Raw genomic sequence first — 27,730 nt, 5'->3', positions numbered from 1 at the left:
GAGAAATTGCTACTTAGTTAGTAGGTAGGTACCCATGTGTTGCTCTCATTTCAAGTTCATCGAGTACGCTTGTTTTAAGCTAATATGCATGACATTTTATGAATGTGTGTGTAGGTACCTTAGCTCTTCCCGTCAAACGAGCAAAAAATTGCTTTCACTGGGAATTGAAACTGGTAACCTTTTGATTGGAGACAGCCAACAGCTCACTAACATTGTAGTCAATATTTTAACGTGACTATTAAACGAATATTTAGTGTTTTTGTGCTATTATCATGAAATAATATCGCGAAAATTCATAAAAATACGAAAATACATAACTTTTTATGTACTTCTCACGATGTTCATTTCTTTCTTGTAACATTTCACTTCGACTTGGTGGTTCGTTATACGGTCTAACGTCAGTTGTGTGAACCTCATAAAAACTCATTAAACTAATTTATTTTTGCAAATAGGCCCTTTGCACCCTACCGCTGCTTCGGGACAATAAATGGGCCAGAACTGAGAAAAAGCAGCGCAAGAAACTCCGTCACTATTATATGTTAACACAGTAAGTAAGTACATTTCAAGATTTAAAAAATCACAGGCGTATCTTTTTTTCAGTGTTATTTTATAATTAATATATTAAGTGCATTAAATTAAGGTGAGTACGAGCATACGAGCGTAAAGTGGAGGCCGCGTACCGGAAAACGCAGCGTGGGACGTCCACCCACAAGGTGGACCGACATCATAAAGGTAGCAGGAAAGCGCTGGATGCAGGCCGCTACCGGGTAACATAGAAAGCATTGGGTGAGGCCTATGTTCAGCAGTGGACGTCCTATGGCTGAAATGATGATGATAATGATGAAGAGCATGGTTTTGAATAAATCATCAATCAGAGGGAAATCTTGAAGTCACAATAGCCGAAGGGTGAAGAGGCGGAGTGACCGACTCGTGATCCGGGGAATGCGGGTTCGAACCGCCGCCGCTAGATTATTTGTGTGCCCCTGTATGCAGGCTGCTACCAGGGATGTTATGGATATTATTGGATATTATGTAGTTTCGGTTATGGATACGGTTACGGATATAGGAATAATACTATACCGGTTTCAGTTACGGCTACCGATATTTTTTTATTTTGGATATCTGAAAGTTTCGGTTACCTACGGATATGGATATCAATTACATCCCTGGCCGCTACCTTAACCGGTCAATCTGGAATTCATTCATTCTTCATCATTTCAGCTGTGGCTGTGGCATTGTGGCTGAAATGATGATGATAAACTCTCTACTCTCTAGCATCATAAAGCATGATCACCTGCTTTCTGATCTGGTGACCCCCAGAATTTTTGGGTTACCGATTCGAAAACGAAAGATGTTAGTACTAAGTCTTGCGCTTGCGCTGCTTCTTCTCAGCACTGGCCCGTTTATTGTCCCGAAGCAGTGGCAGGGTTAATACTGGGACGTGTAAAAGTGCTTTTTAAAAGCCAATTTGCAAAAATAAATGAGTTTTATGAGTTTTTTAGTCAATGAGCTATATGATACAAAAAAAAAACGCCATAAAGGATTTTTAAAGTCATAGCACACTTATCAACCCGGAAAGGGATCAATACCGTTTCGCCTTTCGTGCAAAACCGAGGCGAGTCGTTTACGTTACGGAAGGCGGATAAGACAAAGTGTGCGTTGTGTTGCTGTAAGTACCTATAGAGTTTCATACAAAACTGACCGCCTCGAGTTGATACGGTTACGACCCCTTTCCGGGTTGATAAGTGTGTTTAATCCTTTACGTTTAATTATTATTGTTATTTACAATAATAAACGATACGAAAACGACAATCACATTGCAATACTCATATTTTAACTCTCTCATAACAATAATTAATTATTATTAAGATAATGGACAAATTATTGAAATTATAGCAACAAAGTAATGTACAGCACGTCAAACTTAACAGGCTCTTATATTCTTGCAATAAGGTTGATTTTGCGATGTATAGTTTTAAATGCTGTCGTCGGTACTAATGAATTCAAAACTTAATTTATTTCAATCAAAAATTATAACTTTAATAAAGAAGATATCAGTATTGGCATTATGCTTTTTAGGGTTCCCTGTGGCTAGCACGAAAAACTTTCGTCTTCGAATCGTTTGCGCATTCGAAAAAATGCGATATCCAGCCTTCGAAATCAACGATATGACGCTCTATATCCTATTTAGATTTAACGTATAGTGTCGCGTACATAAAGCGAACTTAATGCCATTATGGAATTCTCTTCCACTCAACGTTTGGACTAAATTGTTCGTGAATCATAAAAGTAGTTTTTCTTTATTATGTAAATTACGGCAGTTTTTACATGTCCTTAGACTGGATTGCACCATTTCATTTTACTAAAAACAGTCGTCAAAAGTCTGTCAAGCTTTATTTATATAAAAAACACCGGTTTGGTTATAGTTAAGTACCGCAAGTAAGTAGGTAGCTACCGTACTAGCGGCCGCCCGCGACTTCGTACGCGTGGATCCCGTTTTACCCCCGTCAATCAGTGACCTTTCCCTTTTATAAATTACATTAAAATATGATAGTGCAACTCAGCTTAAGTTACAGTACAGCCCACAAATTAAGGACATTTTAACAATAATATTCGTCAGTCCATGTATGATTATACGTAACCTCTTTATGTCCGTACCACTCGCACTTTCCCATTTTTGTTGTGCCATACTCGTAAATACATTGTGTTGCACTCTGATTAAATTATTTCCGACTATTATTAATAATAATAAACTTTATTGGTAGTGTGGTATTTCTCGTGCAGCGACTTTTTCATTATTAACTTAGTATTGTTTCTTAATAACTGTGTAGAAGAATATACTTACTAGCGGCCGCCCGCGACTTCGTACGTATGGACCCCTTTTACCCCTTAGGGGTGAAGTTTCGTAAAATCCGTCCTTAGCATAATAATATCTACACTCTTTTAAGGAGCCTACCTGCCAAATTTCAAGTTTGTAGGTGTTTTAGTTTCTGAAATTTCGTGATTTATCAGTGATTAATTTCGCTTAAATGTTTAGAAGATCAAGAAATGTTCATCATCAGTTGATAGAAGACACCAACTATCAACTTCCGAGGCAAAACTTTTTAAAAATACTTTATTAATCCTGAAAATCCATTAGTTTTCTAATAATTAACGGAAAATCGGACACAATAAATCAATTGAAACGTCTCAATTTTTTACCCCAAAGAAGAAACTAGTTTTGACAGCTAGTAGTTACCAACTGGTTAAAAGGTTTAAAATAACTTCCAGTTTCTGGACTTTTCTCTTTCAAAATTCATGGGATTTGCATCAATAGTGTATGGTACAATTTTTGGTGTTTATAAGTGTTTTGTATAATGATGATGGAACTTCATACTTTGGTGGAAGACGCCCCTGGATTAGACAATCAGGTCAGTAGAGTTAAATTGTTGCAATTCACGAAGGCGAGTAAGACCTACCATTTGAATAGTTGCCAATAAAGACATTTTGACAATGTTTAAAAAATATCAAGTCAAACGCGAAGTCGGATCGAGTTCGAAGCTACCACAATGTCTCCTCAGCCTTAATTGCAAAAACAAAAGAAATCAAATGAACTTAACCGACACAAATAATTAAGAACCCATTGTTACAATAAATAGGCAAACAATTAAATTCAATAACCTTGTATAAAAACAAAGTAACTGGAGAGGTCGTGTAACTTTCACGTTGACCTCTTAGGAGAAACATTATAATTTAAAAGTAATTTTGAACTAATGTTGAACTAATAATGGTGTTTTTTCCGATGAGTAGCAATTAAAAACTACGAAGAGCAAGAAACTCTACATTTGGATTTCGGGCGAGCCTTCAAAATCTCTGGTAAAACTTGTTCAAATATCTGACAATTATGTAAAATTAATATCACAGAATAATAATAAGTATGTTAATATCAACACAGGACTGAAATACAGGGTGTCCCATTTGCACCGGTGTCAGAACACCGGAGGTAGTTCTACAGGGTAGCTTAACGTTAATTCTTCACTGTAGCTTAACGGTACTGGACCTGCTTGCATGTTTTTTTTTCTAGAAGTAGTTCAATAGTGGGTCTTAATAATTACGTATGTTCTATAATAGGCCCATTAAAACAGTCCTACTTAATCATCATCATCATCATTTCAGCCACAGGACGTCCACTGCCGAGCATAAATCATAAGAAAAAGGCAGTAACAGGCACTAACTACTCGACGCTACAGTGTCTAGTAAAATGTCTAAATTTTGTTTTAAGTATTCTGCACTTACCTCATATAAATAAATAATAGTTTTCATTTAACACGTGCGGTGATAAGTGGATACCTACTCTAAGTAATTCAGATAAAATACAAATCTTAATGGTATGCAGTCTGCCTACAAATGTCACCTTTAGCATAGTAATCAAGTATACAGGGTTTTTAATTTTCTAGGCCGCTTGTAAGCATCCGTTTTTTTGACCGGACTACGTCCAGATTTTTTCGCCGGATCTTTACTTGTGTGTGTACATTAGGGATGTTATGGAATTATGTAGTTTCGGTTATGGATACGGTTACGGATATAGGAATAATATTATACCGGTTTCGGTTACGGTTTCGGATATTTTTTTATTTTAGATATCCGAAAGTTTCGGTTACGGTTACGGATATCCGTAACATCCCTGGTGTACATGTACATGCACAATATGACGATAGTGTAATGTATCAAAACTTTTGGAAAACGAATAGTGCGAGCCGCCACAGTAGGTACGTAAAGCTCACTCGCCTTCGTGAATTGCAACAACTTTGAACTATAAAATACTTGACATTGGCTATACTATACATGTGCAAACTGCATGAAAACATAATTGAACAAAAGAAAACTTTGTTTAAGAGACATGCAACTGAAAAAATAATGCACTTTGGCATTAATTAAAACAATATTGTGTAGGTAACTGCCGATACCACGAAACGACAGAGTGATTCTGTGAGTCATACGATATATTTTAGTTTATTTGTCCAACTGGTTTTTACCAGATTTGACTGTCACCTCTCGTATAATTTTCTTTTTGTTGCTAAGGCGACGTAGCCAATGTTTTGTTTTACTTTATTTCATAATAAAGGTCATAGCAGACTTATCAACTCGGAAAGGGAAGAACAACGTTTCGCCTTTCGCGAGCTATCAACCGCCAGGCGAGGCGTTTACGTTACGATGCGGAAGCGGATAAGTGTTTATTTTATTTTATTTTATTTGGGATAACAAACAATTGCGCAATATTAGAAATTCAAATTGTTCGTTGCAGTATTGAGTTTCATACAAAGAATACTGACCGTTTCGAGTTGATATACGGTTGGACCGACGATCTGGTGAAGGTCGCGGGAGGTACCTGGATGCAAGCGGCGCAGGACCGGTCTTTGTGGAAATCCTTGGGGGAGGCCTTTGTCCAGCAGTGGACATCTTTCGGCTGAAACGATACGGTTACGATCCCTTTCCGCGCTAATAAGTGTGCTACTTCCTTAAAAGTCGAAATTATTTTAAAAAAAAAGCATGGATGTTAATTACCTGGACTGACTGGAAGAAACCGCTTCCTAGAGGTAAGACCGCCTAAATTGTAACGTTTTGATTTTGTATTTCCCGACAAAAAAATATTAAATACTACTTAGGTCAATTTGATACAATTTTCTACACTTTTTTTAAAGTCCTTGATTATAAAAACACCCTGTGTGAAGTATTTAGATAACTAATTTGAGGTCTGGTGAGAATAACACAAAAAAAGTATTAATGTGCCTTCAAATAAGCAATAAAAAGTAAAAAAACACGTTCATTTAATTTTAAAACAAACTACAAGTAGTAACTATAGTCGATTACGTTTAATTTGTTGATCAAAAACAGTTGTAATTCGGAAGAAACTGGATGTTGCGTTAGTTTGAAAAAGGTGATAGAGAAAAAACATCGTGTTTTTTCTTGGTGTGTATTCCCATAGTATAATATTACAGAAAGAAAGTTAACTAACTATACACCAGTCTAGTGACTATAATACTATTAGTCGGCCGATAGTTTGGTCTTCCAATTTGTATGAGGAATCGGCCGATACCAAATCAGTGTAATGTGCATTTCAGGGATGTTATGGATATCTGTAACCATAACCGAAACTTTCGGATATCCGAAATAAAAAAATATCCGTAACCGTAACCGATTCAAAAGTTTCGGATAGTTTTGGATGTAGGCAGCTTAAATTGTTTTTTTTTTTGTATAGCATTAGGTATATGTAAAGGCGTCTTCCGTAATTACCTGTTTTGCCCCATTAAAGACATTTTGTTTGCCATACTCAAGACTTTCTTGCCTCACTTAAGACCTTTTTTGCCCCAGGAGACCTCGTCACATTACAAGTTCGTTTAAAAGTTACTAATTTATTAAAATATTACAGAAAAACGAAAAGAAAATGGACGAATACAAGGAGGTGCCGACGAGCGAAAAAGATGAAATTTTGTACGCCTACGAAAAAAAGAAGTCATGGAAACCTTTACTGAGGCAGGTAAGCTATACATTTATTCTCCTTTTTGGTATATTTTAATTTATTTTTGTAATAGAGCTTTGTCAAACCGATAAGGTGGACCGTCGACATTAAAAAGTAGCAGGAAGGCGCTGGATGCAGGCCGCTACCAACCGAGCGATGTGGAAATCAATGACGGAGGCCTATGTTCAGCAGTGGACGTCCTGTGGCTGAAATGATGATGATGATGACCCATTCCTACATTTTGTTGATAGTATCAACAATATTTTCCTGTGGGAACAACACAAATAAAGAAACCACCCAAATCGACTGAGCTAAAAAACAACTTGATAAAATCGAACTGCCGTACGAAACGTAAACGCGGCAGTAACAGCAAATTATCGACGGGTTCATCCAGTGTCTACTTAATGCTTGTTTTCACCATCAATCCCTATTTTTAAGTGACCCCTATGAAAACAAAGTTTCTGTTAAGTGTTGCCATTTAAATATTTGAAAATGATTTTAATATACTTTTTCTCTTCCAGCTGTTCATAGCGAGCGGCCTATGGACCCCCTATTTCGCGGTGGGCCTCAGCCTTGGGACCCCCACCGTGTATGTACCCCAAGCGAGGAAGCAGGCCAACTCTACTGACGCCGTGTCTGTGGAAATGGCGTCTTGGCTATGTAAGTACCTATTTATCTTCTATGTTCTATCTATCTAAATATATAACGGTCATTCTCCGGATCTGGATTATTTTGTTGATTACCCCGACCTTTTTTATTTTTGAATTTAGAGTAAGTTTAGGTAAAACATTTCAAAATAGACATTATTACGAGCATATTTTTTATATTGGCCCATCTGTAGCAAGCAGGAATAAAAAGTTATGCGACATCAAAATTTTCATGGTCGGGGTAATCAAAGTTGGGAGTCAGAGTAATCAAAAATAAAACAAAATATTTTATTTTCTAAGGTTTTTTTTAAGTTATGGTAAAATAAATGTTATTATAACTAGCCATTTGTTATTTTAATGTATAAACGACAATATTGTAAAGTTTCAACAAAATCTGTTAAGTAGTTGTTGCGTAAAAGAGTAAAAAACATAGGTACATATACATACATTATATATATAATATTAGTGACTCAATGTCCTATGTCTCATTCGGTCTTGAGCTTCGTGTTTGATCTCGCTCCAAGTCTTAGCAGTGCGCCGCTATGTTTTTTTGGCACGACCACGTTTGCATTTTCCCTGGGGGTTCCAATCTAGAGCCTGCTTGGGGATGTGATCGGGGTCCCTTCGGAGAGTGTGGCCGATCCAGTTCCACTTGCAGCGTTTATTCTGCTGAAAGATCAGTATTTCGTGGCAGCGTTCCAAAAGTTCGACGTTTGAAGATTTTGGAGAATTCGGCGAAGACAGCGGCTGAAGAAGATCTGCAGCTGGTGCGAGATAACCTTAGTGACCTTCCACGTTTCACGCCCATAGAGCAGAACTGGTTTGACGTTGGACCCGAATATTTTGATCTTGCTTGGGTCAATTTCCGTGACTGCCATACGGCTCGAAGTTGTGCGAAGGTAGCTCTGGCCTTGGCAATGCACGAAGTGATGTCCTCTTCGGTACCTCCAGGCTCTGAAACGATGCTCCCGAGGTAAGTGAAATTGTGGACTCGTTGGACATCCTCTGCATCAACGGTGTGCAATTCCTCACTCCAGATCGCATCTCTTGGGTCTTCCGGTACTGATACCCTTGCTTTACCCTTTTTTCGGCACAATAATTAGAAGCCCCTTATGCCAGTCGTCTGGGAGTTCCTCTTCTATCCAGATGTTTTCGAAGACAGGTGTCAGGACGTTAACGGCGGAGTTTACATCGGCTTACAGCATTTCAGCGGTGATAAGGTTGGGTCCAGGGGTCTTGCCAATTTTGAGGGATAATATTATGTATTAATAGGAGATAGGATTTCATTTTAGTAAAGGGTAATTTTGCTTATTAATCGTTATTTAATTAATCATTCATTAGTAAAATTACAGTATTATTGATTACTCGGTGACAAAAGTCGGGGTAATCAAGGTCGGGGTAGTCAAAAAATTAAGGTTTATCCTGAGCCCTGCCCAATCTATAAGTTGAATCCCATATGTTTTAATACACAAAAATGCGGTTACATGGACCATTATTCCTGTACATTCTCAAGAACTTTCCATGTAAAGAAACCTAAAAAAACAGGATAGAGTAAATCAATCGTGCACTGAACCAAGGTCGGGGTAATCATATTCTTATCTCGATAACTCCGAAATCCTGCGACGAGTTGCATTACCGATCACCTCGGCACGCAGGCCACCACTAAAGGTTCACGGGGGAGGATAGAGCTCGTTTCTAAATTGCGTAGCTAGGGACGTAGGCGCACATTAGCGACGTGTCGGGGTAATCACGGTTAACGCCCGGACACAACTTCAAATAGTTATTTTACAAAACCTTTTAGTGATATAGTTATATCGTATTTAATTTATCAATATTTATTTAATCAGTAATCGATTACATAAGCATTGAAAGCGGTAATAATAACGGATTAATTTATACGAGCAAATTTGTTCTGAAATCGGGAGCGCGGACACGTCGTGGTAATCAATTTTTGACGACTTACGATTTTTTTTAAATTACTTAATTAACTATTATTAACTATCTCTGTGGTTTAACAACAAGAACCAAAGTTATACTATTAGATAAAAATATTTGTTACTAAAATATTATGATATTCGGGTACTTTTTGGCCCCGGACACGTGATTTTCTTGGCCGGTGGAATGACCCATAAAAGGAGAAACTGACCGACTGACTGACATATCAACGCACAGCCTAAACGGCTAAACGTAGGCACTTGAAATTTGGGAGGGACGTAGCTTAGGTACCGTAGAGGTGCACTAACAAAGGAATTCCCGAAATTCCCACGGGAACGGGAATTAGCGGGAAAATCCTTTTGTATGAAAAATCTAAACCGCTAAATCTAAATCTAAAGTTAGACGCTTGAAATTTGGCATGCAGGTACCTTAGTAAACTTAAATCTTAGTTACAATAGGATATTGCAAAATTCCCACGGGAACGGGAGTTAGCGGTAGCACTATATCAGTCAGTCAGTAACTCAAAGGTGACTGACTGACTGATATAGTGATCTATCAACGCACAGCCCAAACCACTGGACGGGTCGGGCTGAAATTTGGCATGCAGGTAGATGTTATGGCGTGGGCATCCGCTAAGAAAGGATTTTACGAAACTCCACCCCTAAGGGAATAAAACGGGATCCACGTGTACGAAGTCGCGGGCGGCCGCTAGTTACATCTAATAAGCGAAAGGTCATAGACTGACTCACTCATCACGAAACTACAAGTGTTAGGAGTCTCAAATTTTGCATGGGGGTTCCTTTTAGAACGTAGGTGCTCACTAAGACGGGATTTTGCAAAATTCAACCCCTAAGGGGGTAAAACAGGGTCGCGGGCGGGTATTTTCTACATACAAAGTGTGGCAAACCCACTTATCAACCGGGAAAGGGATCGTAACCGTATCAACTCGAGGCGGTCAGTATTCTTTGTATGAAACTCCATACTGCAACGCACTTAACCACACGGTAACGTAAACGCCTCGCCTCGCGGTTGACACCTCGCGAAAGGCGATACCGTGTTGATGCCTTTCCGAGTTGATATTATTTAAGTCTGCTATGACCTATAGTAGAGCACATAATATCCTGTTTTTCACGTTCAACTACTTACGTGTTTAAAAAGCAATCAAACATCTTGTTCTTCTTACGAAATACAGTGTGAGTCACGTTAAAGTGTACATATGACATTTTATCGACAAAAAACAGGTCAAAAAATGTTTGAGGTTGAATTGATGAAAATCCTTCACCTGTAACTTCTTGTTATACTGACCAATCATTTCTTTGATTTCTCAATTCATTTCGCGAAGTTCTTAATGTTTTTCTGCCAGAGACGTCACGAATTTTTTCTTCCTAAGATGATGCTAAAGTCGTGTGTACAACCCGATCGAGCTAACTGCGCACTTCGCTTGAACGCGTCTCTCCCTCCCACTCACCCGCAACCTGCGTTCGCCCCGTCCGTACCAGAGCGTGGATATGACGTCACGACTGCCAGGTGCGCAGTTAACTCGACCGAGTTGTACATGTAAAGTAACAATTTTAAGTGTCAAGAACATCGAATAGTTTCTAACCAAAGTATTTCTTTCCAGCCTCCCTCTTCGGTTTCTCGTCTCTGCCTTTCGTCTTCATACTAGCAATACTGATGACCAGGATCGGGCGAAAGAAGAGCTCGCTATTCGTCTCCATAAGTTTAGTTCTTATATCCATAGGATACTACCTGACGTCATCTCCAGTACACTTGTTGATCACCAGCGTCATCCAAGGCGTGCCAAACGCCGCTACCGTCTCTGTATCAATATTATCAACAGTAGAATACACTTCTCCCAAAGTTCGAGGGGTTTTACTAACGATCAAGACTGCCACAGTTTTCTGGGCGTTGTGGATAGCGAATACAATAGGTACTTACGCGGATTGGAGGTACATTTGCGTGCCCAGTTTCATAAATGCACTGTACTCGTTAACCGTTGTGTTCTGGCCAGAATCACCGATGTGGTTGGCCAGTCAAGGCAGGATTGAAGAATGTAAGAAAGTCCACAGGTCTTTGAAAGGATGTGATGTTGAATCGGAGAGAGAACTGCAGAAGTTGATCGAGCACCAAATGGAGGTCGACAAAAAGAGGCTGCAAAAAAAAGATTCCTACTCAGATATCTTAAAAGACAGAGTGTTTTATATACCAGTTACTCTATCCTGTGTGATGATGTGTACACATTTATTGTCGGGGAAGCAAATTTGTATGATGTACGCTTTGGACGTCTTGACGAAAATTACTAAAAGTGAAGATACGGCGTACAGCGGAATGCTCTTACTTGATGGCGTGACAGTCCTATGTATGTACATAGGCTGTGGTTTCTCTAAAGTTCTTACTAGGCGTACTTTATTGTTCACTTTCGGGTCTCTAGCTGTTTTCTTTCTATTTGCTCTCTCTTTGTATTTGTACCTGTGTCATTTAGAAGTGATTGTTAGCAACAATTATATTCCCATGTCACTCCTTGTAGCCTTTTCCATGGCTATAGGAATTGGCCCTATAATTTTGGGTATTTCTTTATATGGAGAGTTAATACCTATAAAATATAAAGGAGAATCTATTATAGTAACTTCTCTATTCTTCTTCCTTCTCCAAGCGACTCTTTTTAAAGTTTCTCCGTATGTTTTCGATATTTTAGACTTGCATGGGATGTTCTTTGTGTGTGGAATATGTGTGACGATCAGTTTAAGCATTTTGTACAAATATCTGCCTGAAACGAAGGACAGAACTCTGCAAGAGATTGAGGAGTATTTTAAGAAACGATGATTTTAATTATAAATAGGAAATTTTACACTATTTATCATTAATTCCAAAACAAAACTTCTGATTTTAAAAACTCTAGTGTCCTAATAAGGTCCGGAGTTGTAATCGTAGAAATAGTCTCTAGAGTTGTTCTTCTTCTTATTTTGTTTATAGGTCTGACATAGAGACCTCCCCAATCAAATCAATACAATCGTGCGAATCTGCTCAAAATTTGATTAAGCTTTAAATTAATAATTTTTGATATGTTGGTAAAATATAAGTGACGTCATAGCTTGTTAGTATTGCCATATAAAATCTATGAGAGAAAAAGTAATTTGTGGTATCAGAAACCAGAAAAGATAAATGTAAATTATTTTTTTTAACTAACTACAAGGAAAATTATTCGTAAAAACTAAAATAGTCAAAAGGAAACAGTTTGGTATGAATTAAAATGTTTTTAACGTCAAAACGTGCGTGAAAAACGATTGTGATATCAATTAGGAATTACCAATTAAATTATCTGCCTTATTTTAATTTAAGCTATTATTAAGATAAGCTTGTACAAATCATCTTTATGTTTAAGTAATTTTAATTGTAAATATTCGTGTGTAAGTTGTAAAGATAGATATAGTACCAAAATAATGAACTGTCCTATGCATGACATTGACAGTGGGGCGCCACCGTCAATACCGGATCGCTGGTTCCGATTTTTGCCATGTTGGAAACCATATAGTTGAACGATGGTAGCGCCCCCCTGTCATTGAGTTTGGTGGGACAGTTCAGCTTGGGTCATCTATAAGTAGGTAACTACTATGTCAATAAAAATAATGAAATAAAAAATGGTAAAAAAAAGTTTTCGTCTATTATTTCCAACCATCTTCCAATAATTTCATTAAAATTTGAATTTGATAAATAAAAAGATCCAAATAAGGCCTATTTTGAAAAAAAAAAATTATTACTTGTAATAATCTCTCAAAAGAATCGTATGTTTATGATACGCTCAGAATATTATTATAAATGATTAAATAAACTCGTTTAAAAAAAAGGTAAGACCGATTCTAATACGTAGGTAGCTAGCACACCACGTCGTATAGGTATTATTTTGTTGTGTGTAAAAAACAGTCTTATTTTTACAAACTTTATTTACTGGAAAATATTTGTATTCATTTAATTTAACAATGTTACTGTTTAAAATAAACATTACACGCATTGAATGCGATTTGCCATGTTAAGAACAATACAACAACAGTTTTTTGTTGCTAGTACGACGTTGAGTAGATATTTTTTTAAATACCTTCGCGAAGAAAACTTTCTGTTCGTAGTACAGTCAGCGTCAAATAGTTTGTGACACCCAAAGTAGCCAAAAAGTTCGCAACACGTCTTTGTTACAATTAGAGTAGGCGCACACCGTTGATTTTTCGTCGGCCGATAGTTTAGTCGGGCAGTTGATCAGTATGGGCATGTATGGGAGTGCGCACACTACGCCGATTCGATTTGGCCGATTCTTCATACAAATTAAAATCGGGCACAACTATCGGCCAACTAAAAATCAACGGTGTGCGCCTACTTTTAGAATAAGGTTGTGTAGTCAACTTTTTACCACTTTGGGTGTCAAGAACTTTTTGATGCTGACTGTAAAAATATTATTATTCTGTTTGTATCAACTGATGTCAATCACCGCATTGCTATCAGTTTTGAGCCTTAGCACCACTGTGCAGTAGTTTGTTATGTGTATAGAGCGCAGCGGAGTGTGCAAACGTTGCCGGACACTTCGGACACTGCAGCGGACGCTCGCCAGTATGCGTCCGGATATGAGCCTGGAGGATGGCCAGCGTCTGTCAACAAACATCAGCATCATCAGGTCATGAAGCTGGAACTTTGAACTCCTGTGTTCTTCTGATTAATTTCGTCCAGTGACAGTTTAACTTTCCCCCAGGACAAACCTGACCTTCACTGGTTGGGTTACTGGCGGTCAAGCTGTAGATCCTGGCTACACAGGAGTGAACGAAGGGTGGGATAGTCCCGTTAAAAAAATGGTCATAGAGTACCCTCCAGAGGGAAATGAAGGATTTGTCTTACACTCCCTACGCTGGCCAGACAGGTTGGGGAGGCCTGATGTTCACGTATTTGTCCCTTAGCTACTAACCCCTACTAGGGAAGAGTAGGGGTTTTATAATCGGAATTTATAAAAAATATTTTGTATGAAAATTAAAAAAAATAAAATGATAATATCAAATTTCTGACTTCACCATACCATTTATATGCCCACTAGCTTTCCGCCCGCGGCTTCGCCCGCGTGGAATTTTGTCTGTCACAGAAAAACTTTATCGCGCGCGTCCCTGTTTCAAAAACCGGGATAAAAACTATCCTATGTTCTTTCCCGGGACTCAAACTATCTCTATGCCAAATTTCATCAAAATCGGTTGCGAGGTTTAAGCGGGAAAGCGTAACAGACAGACAGACAGAGTTACTTTCGCATTTATAATATTAGTTGGGATGTTAACATGGGCTAGTGTCGGCTCATATACCCATTTACCTAACACCCTGTATAATATTTCCCATTTTTGCAACATTTTTCTTTACTGCTCCACCTCAATCGGCTGTAGGGTGATTTTATAATATAGCCTAACGCCTTCTTCGGTGAATGGGCTATCCAACCCGTTTACGAGGAAGGAACAGTTTTCAAATCGGACCAGTAGTTCCTGAAATTAGCGCGTTCAAGCAAACAAACTCTTCAGCTTTATAATATTAGTTTAGAAGTAATAGAATAAACCAGCACTTACAAAGAATCCCCTGCCGCAGTGATCGCAAATATGGTTTCTAGGTGGACGGATATTTTTGTGAACGAAGTCGCAGTGCCTCTTCAAAGCAGAAGCGTTTTTGAACACCTGGTGAAATAACGAGATGTCATTATACAACTTGCAAGTATGATTAACTATAATCCGGGCATCTTCAAGGCGAGAGTGAATAAGCACTTACAGGGCAGATATGTACCATCCTAGACTGCATCCCACTTAACATCAGGTGCGATTGTGGTCAAATACCTGCCTTGTTATGCATAAAAAAAAATTGTAGTGTAGCTCCAGTAGGTTAGGCCTGGTGTCCACCAAGACGGAGCAGAGCGCAGAAGAGTTTTGAATAACCAATCAGATTTCATTATTTCCAATCTGCACAGCCCGTCGCCACTTCTCTTGCCTTGGTGGAAACCGGGCCTTACTTCCCAAAGTAACGACCTTCACTGATTGGGTTATTGGCGGTCAAGCTGTAGATCCTGGCTACACAGGAGCTGCAGCGGTGGGAACGAGAGGTGGGAATAGTCCCGTTTCCCATGCGTACCTTCTGACAATCCGAGCACTCGTGCTTCATGTTTTTGAGATGCACAAAGTCAGTGTGCTCTTGCAAAGTAGATTTATTTAAGAACTTCGCGTCGCACTCGCTGCATTTGAATCTGAAAGACAATAACCGCGTGTAAATAAAATCAATTGGACAATCCATGTCCAATTGATTTTGATTCAATAAGTAATCATTTGTAATTTTTTAAGGTCAATAGCAGATTTGTCAACTCGGAAAGGGATCAACACTGTATCGCCTTTCGCGAGCTGTCGTCGCTTTTCGCGCGCTGTCAACCGCGAGGCGAGGCGTTTACGGTGCAGATAGAAAAAAATACTAACCGTCTCGAGTTCGAGTTGATACGGTAACGATCCGTTTCCGGGTTGGTAAGTGTGCTTCGTCCTTAAAATCTACACTTATTTCCTAGGAAATCTTTTAATAAGACAATCTTTAAAAAAACTCTTATCGTCCTCAGAAAAAGGTAAGCGCGGAGCGGAGTTCAAATCATCAAATAATGGTGAATAGAATAGAATAATCTTTATTACCAAAACTGTGTACAATGCGCTGTTCACAATGCAAAACAATGAGTTACAACAATGGTAACCATATCGGGCATGCAATAGTTAAAATAAAGTGCACCATTGCTTATACTCGATGCAGAAGTGCGTATAACATTCGGCCCAATAAGGTAAGTGCCCCCTACTTCGGTATATTAAGACACTTACGACTTTAACATTTTATTTAAAAATAACCAAGCATGATATCAGTATGAAAGCTTTTGTATGCTAAACTTTGGTCTTTTGACAGTAACTTAATACATAAATTATAGTTATATAGTTTGAACTTTTTTTAATATTAATTGTTCTGTGGACCTCTTGTTTGGATCCTGTTTCGTGATAAAATTTTGCTCTGATTCTAAGTTCGTGAACTCATGTCCCCTATTTCGGGATAAGGTTTTATGGATAGAGTTAGGATATTTTAATAATGATTAAGGGTTTAATAAATTTAAAAACGAAAATATAAATTTAGAATTATAAATGAATTGTGTGAAATTGACGATATTACTTACCTGAAATATTTATGAGAAATAATGTGAGTCTAGCTAGGTACGTAGCTACGTATAAAATTTTGATTTGTTAATTCGAACAATATGTGAAAATATTTATATAACCATTAGAAATGTGGGGGGGGGGGCGCCCCCCCTTCTCCCTAATCTCATCTCTGGAGCTGCTTCAAGTGAGGGTAGCCCCCCCTGAAGATAACCCCAGATACGCCAATGATTCATAATAAAAAATAAGTCTAATTAATAATTTTTTTAGGTAGGTCAGTATTAAAAAAACTAAAAAATATGTCGATTTCTTTGATGGTATTGTATCATAAAAGTACCTAACACTATACATTTATATATCACGAACTTGGAAAAAAGTAACATTAATACGGTTTCTTGTTTCGTGATATTGATTATTCCAAATTCCCCAAGTAAAATTCATGGATTTTTGTCAAATTGTGTCAATTAACTATTATCTATCTCATATATTACACAAATAAACAAAGATAAATAAAACAAATCGAATTAAAACCAAAATTGCACTGGTAGTACTTATGCTAATTTATCTTAAAATTGGTCATTTGTGTGAACTTCAAACTCGTGTTATATAAATTCTAGTGAACGAAACATATACCGAATTTAGGTCATGAGAAACTTAAATAAATGCATTGTTTGTTTCATAACTTACATTTAAATTAGCATAAATAATTATTTAAAAACCAAGCACCAAAATGTTATCCATAATATCCTTGATTCGGTAGTGTCACGAAATAGGGGACACCCGAAAAATAATATGTACGCTATTTCGTGAGTCAATTAATCGCAATTTTAAAGGAATTCTACGTTTTCTTATAACTTTTTTCTAAGCCAAATCAATTGTCAAGGAACACATGAAACCACTATTACAAGTTTTATTCAAATGGGCGTTCCTTCGCCTTTCTATAAGCTTAAGAAGTTGGAGCGCTAACCTTAGGGTGAGAGCAACCTTTGCACGCCGCACGGCTGTTTTTGGCTCTCTGAGAGTTTGAAGCTTCGTATTACTCTCATTTTTGGCGCCACAATGTTGGTACTTGGTTTTTTTGATAGCTTAAATAATAGACTTTTTGTAGTAATGAAGAATTTTTATAAATAATATTCCATTTGCTTATTATTTGAGCTAGAAAAAAAACTTACGAACTTACGTACTATCACGAACTAGTAGCCGTTTACCTTAAGTAGGTACGCACTATTGGTCAAATAACCGTCTAATGTCTATGCATACCTTTTGTCTTTGTCGGAAATATGACATTGAATGATGACAATGACACTGGATGACGCTAATTACACATGCCACCAATGACACTGGATGACGCTAATTATAGATGACCCACGCTGAACTGTCCCACCAAACTCAATGACAGGGGGACGCTACCATCGTTCAACGATATGGTTTCCAACATGGCAAAAATCGGAACCAGCGTTTCAGTATTGACGGTGGCGCCCCACTGTCAATGTCATGGATAGGACAGTTCAGTATTTTGGAACTATACACTTAATGACACCAGATCTCACACGAGTTCACACGGCTGGATTATTTAATAAGCATCTTCGTCTATAAGAGCTTGTTCCCACAGAGACATTCCGTTTTTTGCAGGAGTCCTGCATTACTGGCATACCTTTTGTCTTTATCCGAGATATGCGCGGAGTGCGTCTTCAAATGGTGCGCCAAGCCTTGGTCGGTGCGGAAATACTTGCAACACTTGGTGCAGTACGCACTATAGCTTGTAGAGTGCGCCGCCGTCATATGCCCGACCAGACCCGATTTAGCGTTGTACACTTTATTGCAGATCTCACATGAATACACTCGGCTGGATTGCTTGTGCACTGTGCTGAAATAAGTAATTAAGATTTAATCCTACTAATATTAAAAATACGATAGTTTAAATGTCTGGATGGATGTTTGTTACTCTTTCGCGCAAAAACTACTGAACGGATTTTGATGAAACTTTACAGTATAACCCAAAGTAACATTAGGCTATAATTTATGACGATGCGGGGCACGCACCGCGGGCAAAAGCGCGAAGGACCGTTTATTGTGGAAAACCTTGGGGGAGGCCTTTGTCCAGCAGTGGACGTCATTTGGCTGACGACGAAGCCGCGGGCAAAAGCTAGTACTTATTAAAATTTCTTAGCGATTAGAGTCGTTTCCCAAACTAAATTATAAATAACTAGAAAAAATCTAACTGCCTAAGGCGAGAATCGAACTCACGACAGTCAATTATTTGTCACAATTTTTTTGTTGGATATGGGTAGTACTACTCAACATTGATGAAACAAACGCGGCCGCATCAGCGTATTACACTTGAAAATTTCGACGGGTTCATCCAGTGTCTAAGTAGCTCAGATGGTAGAGCAGTCGCCCGGCAAGCGAAAGGTCGTGGGTTCGAGTCCCGCCTTAGGCAGTTCGTATATTTCAAGTTAATCTCCCTGAGATATTATTGACTGGTAGAGAATGCCACCTGGCATTAAGTCCGCCACGGTATTACAGTGATTAAGTACAAGCAAGATGTTTAAATACATAAATTGTATAATTGTAGCTGTATGCTTTCCCAATAAAGAAAATAAATTGTGTGGCTATTTAATGGTATTTATTACATAAGAATTATAAGAATTATAAATTACATAGTTTTTGAATAGCCCCAGTGTTACAAGAGGACTGTGTCTATGTTTATACTCACTACATGTGCACTTTTAATCCTGCGGGCGCAACGAAGGTGCTGCCGCAGATATTGCAGGATACCTTCTGCTTGTGCTTGTCGCGGTGGTAGCGGAAACCGCGGTGCGACCTGCCCACAACACCATCAGGTCATTCAGTCTCCAATATAGAAACACGAAATTCAGAGGTCTATTCATACCATAGAGATCTAGAGAGATGACAACTAATGCGCCGAGTTTGAAACCCAGTGTCGCATTAGAAATTTATACACACAAAGTAATCAAAATAAAATAATACGTCACGAAGAGTGAGTGTCGTGCGAAAAGGAATTAATACAAAAACGGGTAGGTAGGATGCTTAAGCCTAGGCGCAGACCACCAACTTTTAGTTGGCTGATAGTTGGGCCCGATTCTAATTTGTATGAAGAATCGGCTTATATCATATCGGTCTAATGCGCGCACTTCCATATGTATGAACATGTATGAAAGTGCGCACATTACACCGGAGAGGAAAGGTACCTAGTGCAGTTTTCTCCGATTTTTGGCAGGGTTGCAGGGTAGGGTGCCCCATATAACCCATATTCTAATTTCTAATGTAACTTACTCAGTCGTGAACCCGCACTCGTGGCAAGTGTACGTGGTCTGTATGACGCCGCCGTGGGTGTCATTGTAGTGTTTCACCACTGAGTACACGTTGTTGTACCTTTTACCACAGTCCAGGCACTCGTATCTTCGGAGAGAAAAGAAGAAGGAGGTTGCATTTGGTGTTAAAAAGTAGATAATGGTTTCAAGAAAACGTGTAGGCAGGTCGCACTCGGTGGACGGACGATCTGGTGAAGGTCGCGCGAAACGGTCGTTGTGAAAATCCTTGGGGGAGGCCTGTGTCCAGCAGTGGACGGCATTAGGTTGAAACTTGAAATGAACGAACGAAAGAACAAAATAGCAAGTATTAATGGCCAATGGCCGTTAAAGGTTCGACAGAGGTTTGGTCGAAATTTAAAAGATTTTCCTCACTGGACACCGTCTGTGGTCAGGTCCAAGTGAACGCAACCATGCATGAACAACATTGTAGGTACAAGTAAAAAACATATATTTGTAACTATAGGACCTTATTACGAATCTGGCCGTGTTGGGGGCCGGACCTTATTAGACACCTTTATCTTATTAAACAATACTATTTTATTTAAGGTCCATAGCACACTTATCAACACGGTAAGGTATCAACACCGTATAGCCTTTCGCCGTGAGGCGAAGCGTTTACGTTATGGTGCGGATAAGTGTGCATTGCAGTACGGAGTTTCATACAAAGAATACTGACCGCCTCGAGTTGATACGACGGTTACGATCCGTTTCGAGGTTGATAAGTGCGCTTCGTCTTTTAAACTTTAATGTCATAAAAATAGACAATCTGTAATTTAATGCACTAAATTCTTTGCCAATTTGTTGCACAAAAAAGTACAATTGCCGGAATTAATGCCACAATACTTTCTCTACCAGTCAACTTGAGTTAAAGCTTGAGACTTACCTTCTGGAGTGTCGCTTTAAGTGTTCCTTGTAGGAAGGCAAAGTGCTTAGATTTGATTTGCATATATCGCACACGTAGCCGCCCTTTTTCTGTAATTAAAATAAAATCTATGAAATAAATAGTTTCACAGTTAGATCAGTACTGACATCATCATTTAGTATCCACTGTAGGATAAAGGATGTAGCACATTTATTAGCCCGGAAAGGAATCGTAAGTTGATACAAGCCGAGGCGATTAGTATTCTTTGTATGAAACTACATACTGCAACGCACACTTATCTGCACCGTAAGGTAAGTAGGTACGGTAACGTAAACGCCTCGTCTCGCAGTTGATAGCGCGCGTAAGGGTATGACAGCTCGCAAAATCTATAGTACGGTGTTGATTCCTTTCCGAGTTAATTAGTATGCTATGACCTTAACCCTCTCTACTTTACCAGAGACAAATGGAGGATTTGTTCTACACTCCCCACGCTGGCCAGACGGGTTGGGGAGGCCTGATGTTCGCGTATTAATTTGTCCCTTACGCCTGTATTCACAAACATTACTACGAGGTCTCACAGTGCGCGTGGACGCGCAGAGTGACACACGAACCAATCACAGAGCTGAGAGCTCTATTCAACGCAGTGCGTCCGATTTGCTGCTTCACTTAAGCAAGTATCCTTTGTGAATACGGGCGTTAGTCGCTTACAACATCCACAGAAAGAGTGAGGGTGGTACTATTCTACTCTGCCTCTGGACATAAAAACCAATCCTTTTCAACGTACCTTTCCATGTCGTTTTTCCATGTGTTCATTCAAATTTATTTCGTGATCAAACCCAGTTATACAGTCCTCGCATTTGAAAGGCAATTTTAAATACGACTCTTTTCTAGCTTCTCTCTCTCTTTCCAACATCACCTCCTCTCTGTCCAAATTCACAATAGCGATTTTCCCTTCGTACTTTTCTCCCAAATTCTTGATTTCGGTATTCGATTTTTTTGGCACAGCAACTTCTGGCACCTTTTTCTTTTTCTTCTTCTTAGTTCTTTTCTCTTCATCTTTTCTTATTTCAGACAAAGGCACGTCGACTTCGAGATCCGAGCTGTCGTTTTCAATTTTTACATCTGTATTTAAATCATACTGTAATGGTTCGTGGACTTCTAATGGTTGATTGTGTTCAATCAAAGGCTCAATTTTCACGATAATGTTATCATTGAAGGTAGTGTATTGTTCTGTGCGTGAACAGATAAAATTTTGGAATCTTTTTGACGGAGCTGCAAGCGGAAGCTGTGAAAAGTATACAAAAATTAGAAATAATGGTAATAAAGGCTTTTTTTGCCCCAACCATCAGCTCCTCTACGAGCTATGTTCCCCACCCACTGCCACTAAGTTTAGCAATTCTACGACCATCTACGATCTGATTCAAATTGATTAAGTGTGCCACTTCAAGGAATACTTTCCTAGATCAACTTTATGAAACCTATTTAATAACAAAAACATTTACCTGTTGACTCTTTAGTACAATTTCCAGACATTCTTCGACTTGTTCTTTAAATAGGTCTATTTTATTCAAAAAATGGTGACAACGGCGGCATATCACTAAGTTGTCATATTGAAACTGAAATTAAAAAAACTCCTATTCATTAAAATAAAACTAGTAAGTAGCAAACCTACCTTCTAAGTTAGGTGTAATAATTTAGGCATCCAGAACGCAGCACACTTATCAACCCGGAAACGGATCGTAGCCGTATCAACTCGAGTCGGTCAGTATTCTTTGTATGAAACTCCGTACTGTAACGCACAGGTATCCGCGCCTCGCTGCGCCTCGCAGCGAAAGGCGATACGATGTAAATCCCTTTCCGGGCTGATAAGTGTGATATGACCTTTAAAACTAAATAAAAAGAAAAATTGGCTGACTAACATATCAACGTACGTACAGCCTAAACCACAGGGTCTAGAGATTCCAAATTTGGCATGTAGGTTCCTAATAAGGTCTAAGAGTGCACAAGGTGCTAAGAAAGTGTGAAACTACTGGGCGGATTTCGATAAAACTAAAACTATACAATGTTGTAGCTTAAACCTAATTAAGCCATTAACTCACAAACTTCCAAATTAATATAAAGAATTAAGATAATAACGACACTCAGAACTTAAGAAAATAATAATATTATCATTATACTAAGTAGGTATTGATAGGTATTCGGAAATTTTTACGCTCTAGTCTAGGTATACTAGTAGGTATTTCGGTTTGCTGTATTTTTAGTTTTAATTAAAGTAGCCTTGAAACTATTAAATCGATTTGGAAAATTCAGTTTTGCAAAGCTGTAAGTAAACAACATTTTTTCTTGCAATTTTGCCTTCAGCTAATTCAAAGTAATTTCAACAAAGGACAATAAAGATAAGTACTTAGACGTTTGTATGAATAATGTATATTTTGTAGATAAATTGCTTAGCCTTCTCTTTACTGATTTGGCTTGATACAATATATATTGGAGGAAAAATATTTAATGGTGTTTTGAAGTTTTTTTCATTATCTACGATACTATGATGACACCAATTAAATAAGTACTTCCAAAGTATGTACAGTAGGCGCGCGAGTTCATGTCCATCCTGAGGAATGCGGTAGTGCTGTTACCTAACTAATTATGCTAATGTCGATATCGATAATTATTACCAATTAAGTAGGTCAACCTTATCTACTTATTCCATATTTTTTGCAACTTATAAGTAAGTATAAGAGTATAAGTAAATAAGTAAGTAAGTAAGGCCCCGATTGGCATGAACTTGCGCGCCTACTGTATCTAGCATTGAAATAAAACATTTTGATGCTACCTATTTTATTTTTATTTTAATGTAAGGTATTTTTTATAGCACGATAGCTCGTGAGTGAGTGCTAACACTATACGCGCAGGACAATATTTTTACAGTTAGTTTTTTTTTTCTTTGGAAAATATTTAATGCTCTTAACATCCCTATTCGATTAGCCATGAAATATAATATCTAAGACAGGTAAAACCTGGTAAATATGTTAGTGTAAATAAAAAAAATATCAGCCATTTTGTATGAGATGCCAATCTTTGACAGCTTTACTATACGATCATTTTCAATATCAAAACGGAACAAAACAATAACTTTACGAACAATAACATAAGTTTTAAAATTAAAGAAAATGCGTAAATAAACAATAAATACCTCGAACTTGATGAGACTCTCGAACAAACTGTAGTGTTTACATGTTGTCAAACCTACGAAACCGACGTTTCTTGACAAGCAACACACGCAAATCTCACTTTCTTTCACTGCTTTTAAATTATCTTGCTCGGAGATCAACTCTTGGCGAGACATCGCTTTTAATTTGTCGGGAAAATCAACAAAGTCACACACAAACATCCAATTCACGGCACACGCTCAGTGTGTTCCTTTCTACGCAAAGAGCTCTTCTAACTCAGAAATAAAATTGTCATTTTGACATATTTCCCATACAAAAACTGTCAAGTCAATTTTATTCTTCAGTCAGTAGGTTAATCGATGATCGAAGAATCAGCCGTAATATAACTTTGAGAGAAGCATAATTAACTTATATGATGTCTATGCGTGAACCGGAACGCAGAGTTGAAGCGTTTCGTTCTTGCAAGACATGAGTAATTTTTTTTTAGAATAAAAATTGAATACAATATTATTAAAATATGCAGATGTATGTAGGATAAACTGTTTTATTGTTTGAATTTGATTTAAATGCATTATTAGTGCAATTTATGTTACCAGTGGGGGTTGGATTACGAATGTAAGTTATGTGTGCGTGACATTAACAAAACGCAAAATGGCGCGAAATTTGAAATCCTTCGAAGTTTCCTTCCTGTTTGTAGACAATGAAAAATGAATTTTCGAAATGGATTCGCTACCGGAATTTTATTAATTTTCTAAATTACAATTTAATTTGCCTATTTTGAGCTTAATGTAATGTTTACGTGCCTTGCCAGTAGTTCTACTCAGTCCTACCTACCAAATGAATCACGGAAGATTGCAACGGTTCTACATAATTCGATGGTTAATTTCATCTTAATGATTTCTTATGACCACTGTACTACCGGCAGAACTTGGAACTAAACAGAAGGAACGCGAGCAACAGATGTTTTTTTAAATGCATTGTATAGTTTTACTAGCTTTCCGCCCGCGGCTTCGCCCGCGTGGAATTTTGTCTGTCACAGAAAAACTTTATCGCGCGTGTCCCTGTTTCAAAAACCGGGATAAAAACTATCCTATGTCCTTTCCCGGGACTCAAACTATCTTTATGCCAAATTTCATCAAAATCGGTTCAGTGGTTTAGGCGTGAAAGCAAGACAGACAGACAGTTACTTTCGCATTTATAATATTAGTATAGATGGGTGAAAAGGGGGTTTTATGAAAACCCTTTCAGTAGTTTTTGCGTCAATTAATAACCATCGAACGTAAACTATAGTGATAGACCCATTCTTATAGCAAGCATATTTAGCTTCTTGCTATCTAGCTTGTAAAAAAAATGTAGGGAGTAAGGTAGGTTAAAAAATAATGGAAATAATATTAAATCTTCGTGAAATGTTTATTTCGTGTAGTTTACTATGTACATAAACATTATACAATATTGTATTAAATTACTTAGTACCTACCTAATACTGGAATATTTTTTATTTTCTATGGTCTGTATAATTTCTAAGTTAATTGTATGTTTAGACTAATAAAATTGCAGGCTGTAATTTAAATTTTGAGTACATATTAAAATTGAGCTGTCCTTTATCTCTTTTATTTATTAAAATTGGTTTATACGCCAGTCTACTGAATTGAATTAAAAACAGATTTTTTTTATTGTTTTTTTATTAAAACCTAGCTAACAAATAACAATATAGTCAGCTACATCTTCATTAGCATTCCAAATTGATGTACGCGTACGCCTCTTGCAACTCCAAATCTTCTGTAGGTTGTATCTGAAACAATAAGTTTAAATATTGAGTAAGTCATCATATTCATCATCATCATCATCATGTCACAATCATAATTGGGATGATGAGTGGGTAATGAAATCGAAATTCTATTTAGTCCGTCAGACAGATAATAAAAAAAAATTGGAGACATATTTTTTTTTTTCATAATTGAATAATTACAGTATTATACAGGGTGTTAATTACAGTATTATAGCCGGCACACGGTGGGCTGATATTAGAGCTTCATAGACTTAGCGTCGCTCAAAAATCAAGTGTCTAATTTTGAAAAAATAAATATGCCAATGTGTTCCTTTACCAAAAAAAAATATTTTATGTTATGTAACGTTTCTTGATAAAGTCATTATTTAATAAGTTATTGACAATTTCCTTTTTTTTTGTATGGAGCTCAACATTTATTTTTATTTTATTCGTTATTCTTAAGCTTTCTTAAGAAATTGACTTTTGTATTATGTAATGCAACATATAAGCTATGTTATCACCAAGTGTCGCATTTCGGAAATCTTCGGAACATTGTCATTTTGGACTTTAAAATAAAAAAAATAAATAACTGCCAAATTTTGTAAAAATAACTACGCCAATGTGTTCCTTTGCCAAAAAGAAATATTTTATGTTATGTAACTTTTCTTGATAACGTTATTATTTAATAAGTTATTGACAATAATTACTTTTTTTTTTGTATGGAGCTCAACATTTATTTTTATTTTATTCGTTATTCTTAAGCTTTCTTAAGAAATTGCTTTTTTTATTATGTAATGCATCATATAAGCTATATTATCACCAAGGGACGAATCCCGGAAACCCTCGGAACATTGTCATTTTCGACTTTAAAATAAAAAAAAACGAAAAAGAAAACTGCAATGTTATGTACTGTCTTCCGTGCTTATGCAGTATTATTGTAATTGATTTTTTTTTTATTTAATTTGTACACCGCAAAGGTACGACATGTTGATACCATTTTAAATGCTGACTTAACACCTTGTGTAGGTACACATGTTTGAACAAATAAATGTATCTTTATCTTTATCTTATCCGTACTACCCTAACGAGGTGAAGAACTAAGCGCGTTTTTATAGTGGTGTTCCCAGGAGGCCTAATCCACATGATTACTAAGGTTACTAAAATATAATATTTGTTTTATGGAAATTAAGCCACTTTGAAGTTAAGTTTATTTCTGAATCTACAAAAGTAAAGCTTTCTATCTCAGTATCAGCCTAGACATAAAATTGATCATTAATAGTGGACTTTTTGGTGGTGTTGAAAACCTTTCTTGATGGCAATTACGTCTAAATTATTCATTTATTTTGATATGGCTTTACAAATGTCACATCGCTGCTTGTGTAGAGCTGCCATTTATCAACGATATTATTTTTCTATCTATCAAGTGAGAATCAGTTATTACGAGATTGTTTTGCTTCCAGAATTACGATCTATTAAATTTTCAATTTCCGCGTCCATTAAGTTTTTTTCATTGATAACATTAAAATAGGTCGACAATAATTAAATGCAGCTTATTTTGAATAAAAAAAAATGGGTCTCCTTCATAAATTTGAAAACGAAATGAGTCGATAGTAAAAAGTGGAGCTAGAAACCTTATTTTCCCTTATCCATTTTATCTGGAGACATCAAACCGAACGTTCATTTGGGCACTTACAAGTTGCCCTAAAACGCTAGAATCATCATTTTCGCAAATTTTGTTTCGCAGACCAAACTATACTACGTACATGGAGCTCTACATACGTATTTATGCCTGCAAGCATACAAAATTATTGCTCACGGAAAAGATATTTACTTCCAATCAGAAAGTACTACACCACCTCGTTAGGGTAGTACGGAAGAAAGTACATAACATTGCAGTTTTTTTTTCGTTTTTTTTTATTATTTTAAAGTCAAAAATGACAATGTTCCGAGGGTTTCCTGGATTCGTCCCTTGGTGATAATATAGCTTATATGATGCATTACATAATAAAAAAAGCAATTTCTTAAGAAAGCTTAAGAATAACGAATAAAATAAAAATAAATGTTGAGCTCCATACAAAAAAAAAGTAATTATTGTCAATAACTTATTAAATAATAACGTTATCAAGAAAAGTTACATAACATAAAATATTTCTTTTTGGCAAACGAACACATTGGCGTAGTTATTTTTACAAAATTTGGCAGTTTTTTTATTTTTTTATTTTTTTTATTTTAAAGTCCAAAATGACAATGTATCTATATATAACTCACCATCGGCAATATGGTGCCGATGGTGAGTTATTGAAATATAAAGCTCGTTTGGTTGCCAAGGGATACACACA

At 37.2% G+C, this 27,730-nt stretch overlaps 3 protein-coding genes and 1 non-coding gene across 8 annotated transcripts in view; 2 read left to right on the top strand and 2 right to left on the bottom strand.

Annotated features, from left to right (window-relative positions):
* The first annotated feature begins 3,030 nt into the window (after positions 1-3,030).
* On the top strand, positions 3,031-12,678 carry LOC135085112 (facilitated trehalose transporter Tret1-like). 4 transcript variants are annotated; one of them, XM_063979869.1, is made up of 4 exons: positions 3,031-3,410; positions 6,410-6,517; positions 7,021-7,159; positions 10,703-12,678. In XM_063979869.1, exons 1-4 carry the CDS (start codon positions 3,357-3,359, stop codon positions 11,902-11,904), a joined length of 1,503 nt encoding a protein of 500 aa, XP_063835939.1. In that variant the 5' UTR covers positions 3,031-3,356; the 3' UTR covers positions 11,905-12,678. The 4 variants fall into 4 exon arrangements, with proteins under 4 accessions (XP_063835939.1, XP_063835941.1, XP_063835942.1 ...); XM_063979871.1 differs by lacking the exon at positions 3,031-3,410 and adding an exon at positions 3,766-3,855; XM_063979872.1 differs by lacking the exon at positions 3,031-3,410 and adding an exon at positions 5,830-5,917.
* Positions 12,679-13,004: 326 nt separating this feature from the next.
* On the bottom strand, positions 13,005-23,900 carry LOC135085455 (zinc finger protein 470-like). 2 transcript variants are annotated; one of them, XM_063980251.1, is made up of 10 exons: positions 23,647-23,900; positions 21,959-22,072; positions 21,241-21,741; positions 20,478-20,566; positions 19,557-19,682; positions 18,976-19,083; positions 17,914-18,126; positions 15,217-15,328; positions 14,664-14,768; positions 13,005-13,715 (listed from the first exon to the last, which is right to left on the bottom strand). In XM_063980251.1, the coding sequence occupies exons 1-10, from the start codon at positions 23,842-23,844 to the stop codon at positions 13,569-13,571; spliced, it is 1,713 nt and encodes a 570-aa protein (XP_063836321.1). In that variant the 5' UTR covers positions 23,845-23,900; the 3' UTR covers positions 13,005-13,568. The 2 variants fall into 2 exon arrangements, with proteins under 2 accessions (XP_063836321.1, XP_063836322.1); XM_063980252.1 differs by lacking the exons at positions 18,976-19,083; positions 19,557-19,682.
* On the top strand, positions 18,627-18,699 carry Trnaa-ggc (transfer RNA alanine (anticodon GGC)). The gene has a single exon. It is a non-coding gene; the product is annotated as a tRNA-Ala (tRNA).
* Positions 23,901-25,036: 1,136 nt separating the features above from the next.
* The window catches only part of LOC135085395 (uncharacterized), a 61,016-nt gene continuing 58,322 nt past the window's right edge, over positions 25,037-27,730 (bottom strand). Inside the window, exon 39 of the mRNA XM_063980178.1 lies at positions 25,037-25,415. Within this exon, the coding sequence (XP_063836248.1) occupies positions 25,353-25,415 (63 nt within the window). The 3' untranslated portion in view covers positions 25,037-25,352. The remainder of the gene's footprint in view (positions 25,416-27,730) is intronic.

This window comes from Ostrinia nubilalis, chromosome 28, assembly GCF_963855985.1.
Source record: "Ostrinia nubilalis chromosome 28, ilOstNubi1.1, whole genome shotgun sequence".
NCBI classification, from domain to species: Eukaryota; Metazoa; Arthropoda; class Insecta; order Lepidoptera; family Crambidae; genus Ostrinia; species Ostrinia nubilalis.
Note: the sequence above shows the minus strand (reverse complement) of the source record. Positions and strands in the feature narration are given on the sequence as shown.

Excerpts from the sequence above, each read along its gene's own strand:
- LOC135085112 (XM_063979869.1), top strand. The coding sequence starts at position 3,357 with ATGATGATGGAACTTCATACTTTGGTGGAAGACGCCCCTGGATTAGAC. Across the intron at positions 3,411-6,409 it reads CCCCTGGATTAGACAATCAG|AAAAACGAAAAGAAAATGGA; the intron begins GTCAGTAGAGTT and ends AAAATATTACAG. Across the intron at positions 7,160-10,702 it reads GGAAATGGCGTCTTGGCTAT|CCTCCCTCTTCGGTTTCTCG; the intron begins GTAAGTACCTAT and ends ATTTCTTTCCAG.
- LOC135085455 (XM_063980251.1), bottom strand. The coding sequence starts at position 23,844 with ATGTTTGTGTGTGACTTTGTTGATTTTCCCGACAAATTAAAAGCGATG. Across the intron at positions 22,073-23,646 it reads AGAGTCTCATCAAGTTCGAG|TTTCAATATGACAACTTAGT; the intron begins GTATTTATTGTT and ends TTTTAATTTCAG. Across the intron at positions 14,769-15,216 it reads AGTGCTCGGATTGTCAGAAG|GTGTTCAAAAACGCTTCTGC; the intron begins GTACGCATGGGA and ends TTATTTCACCAG.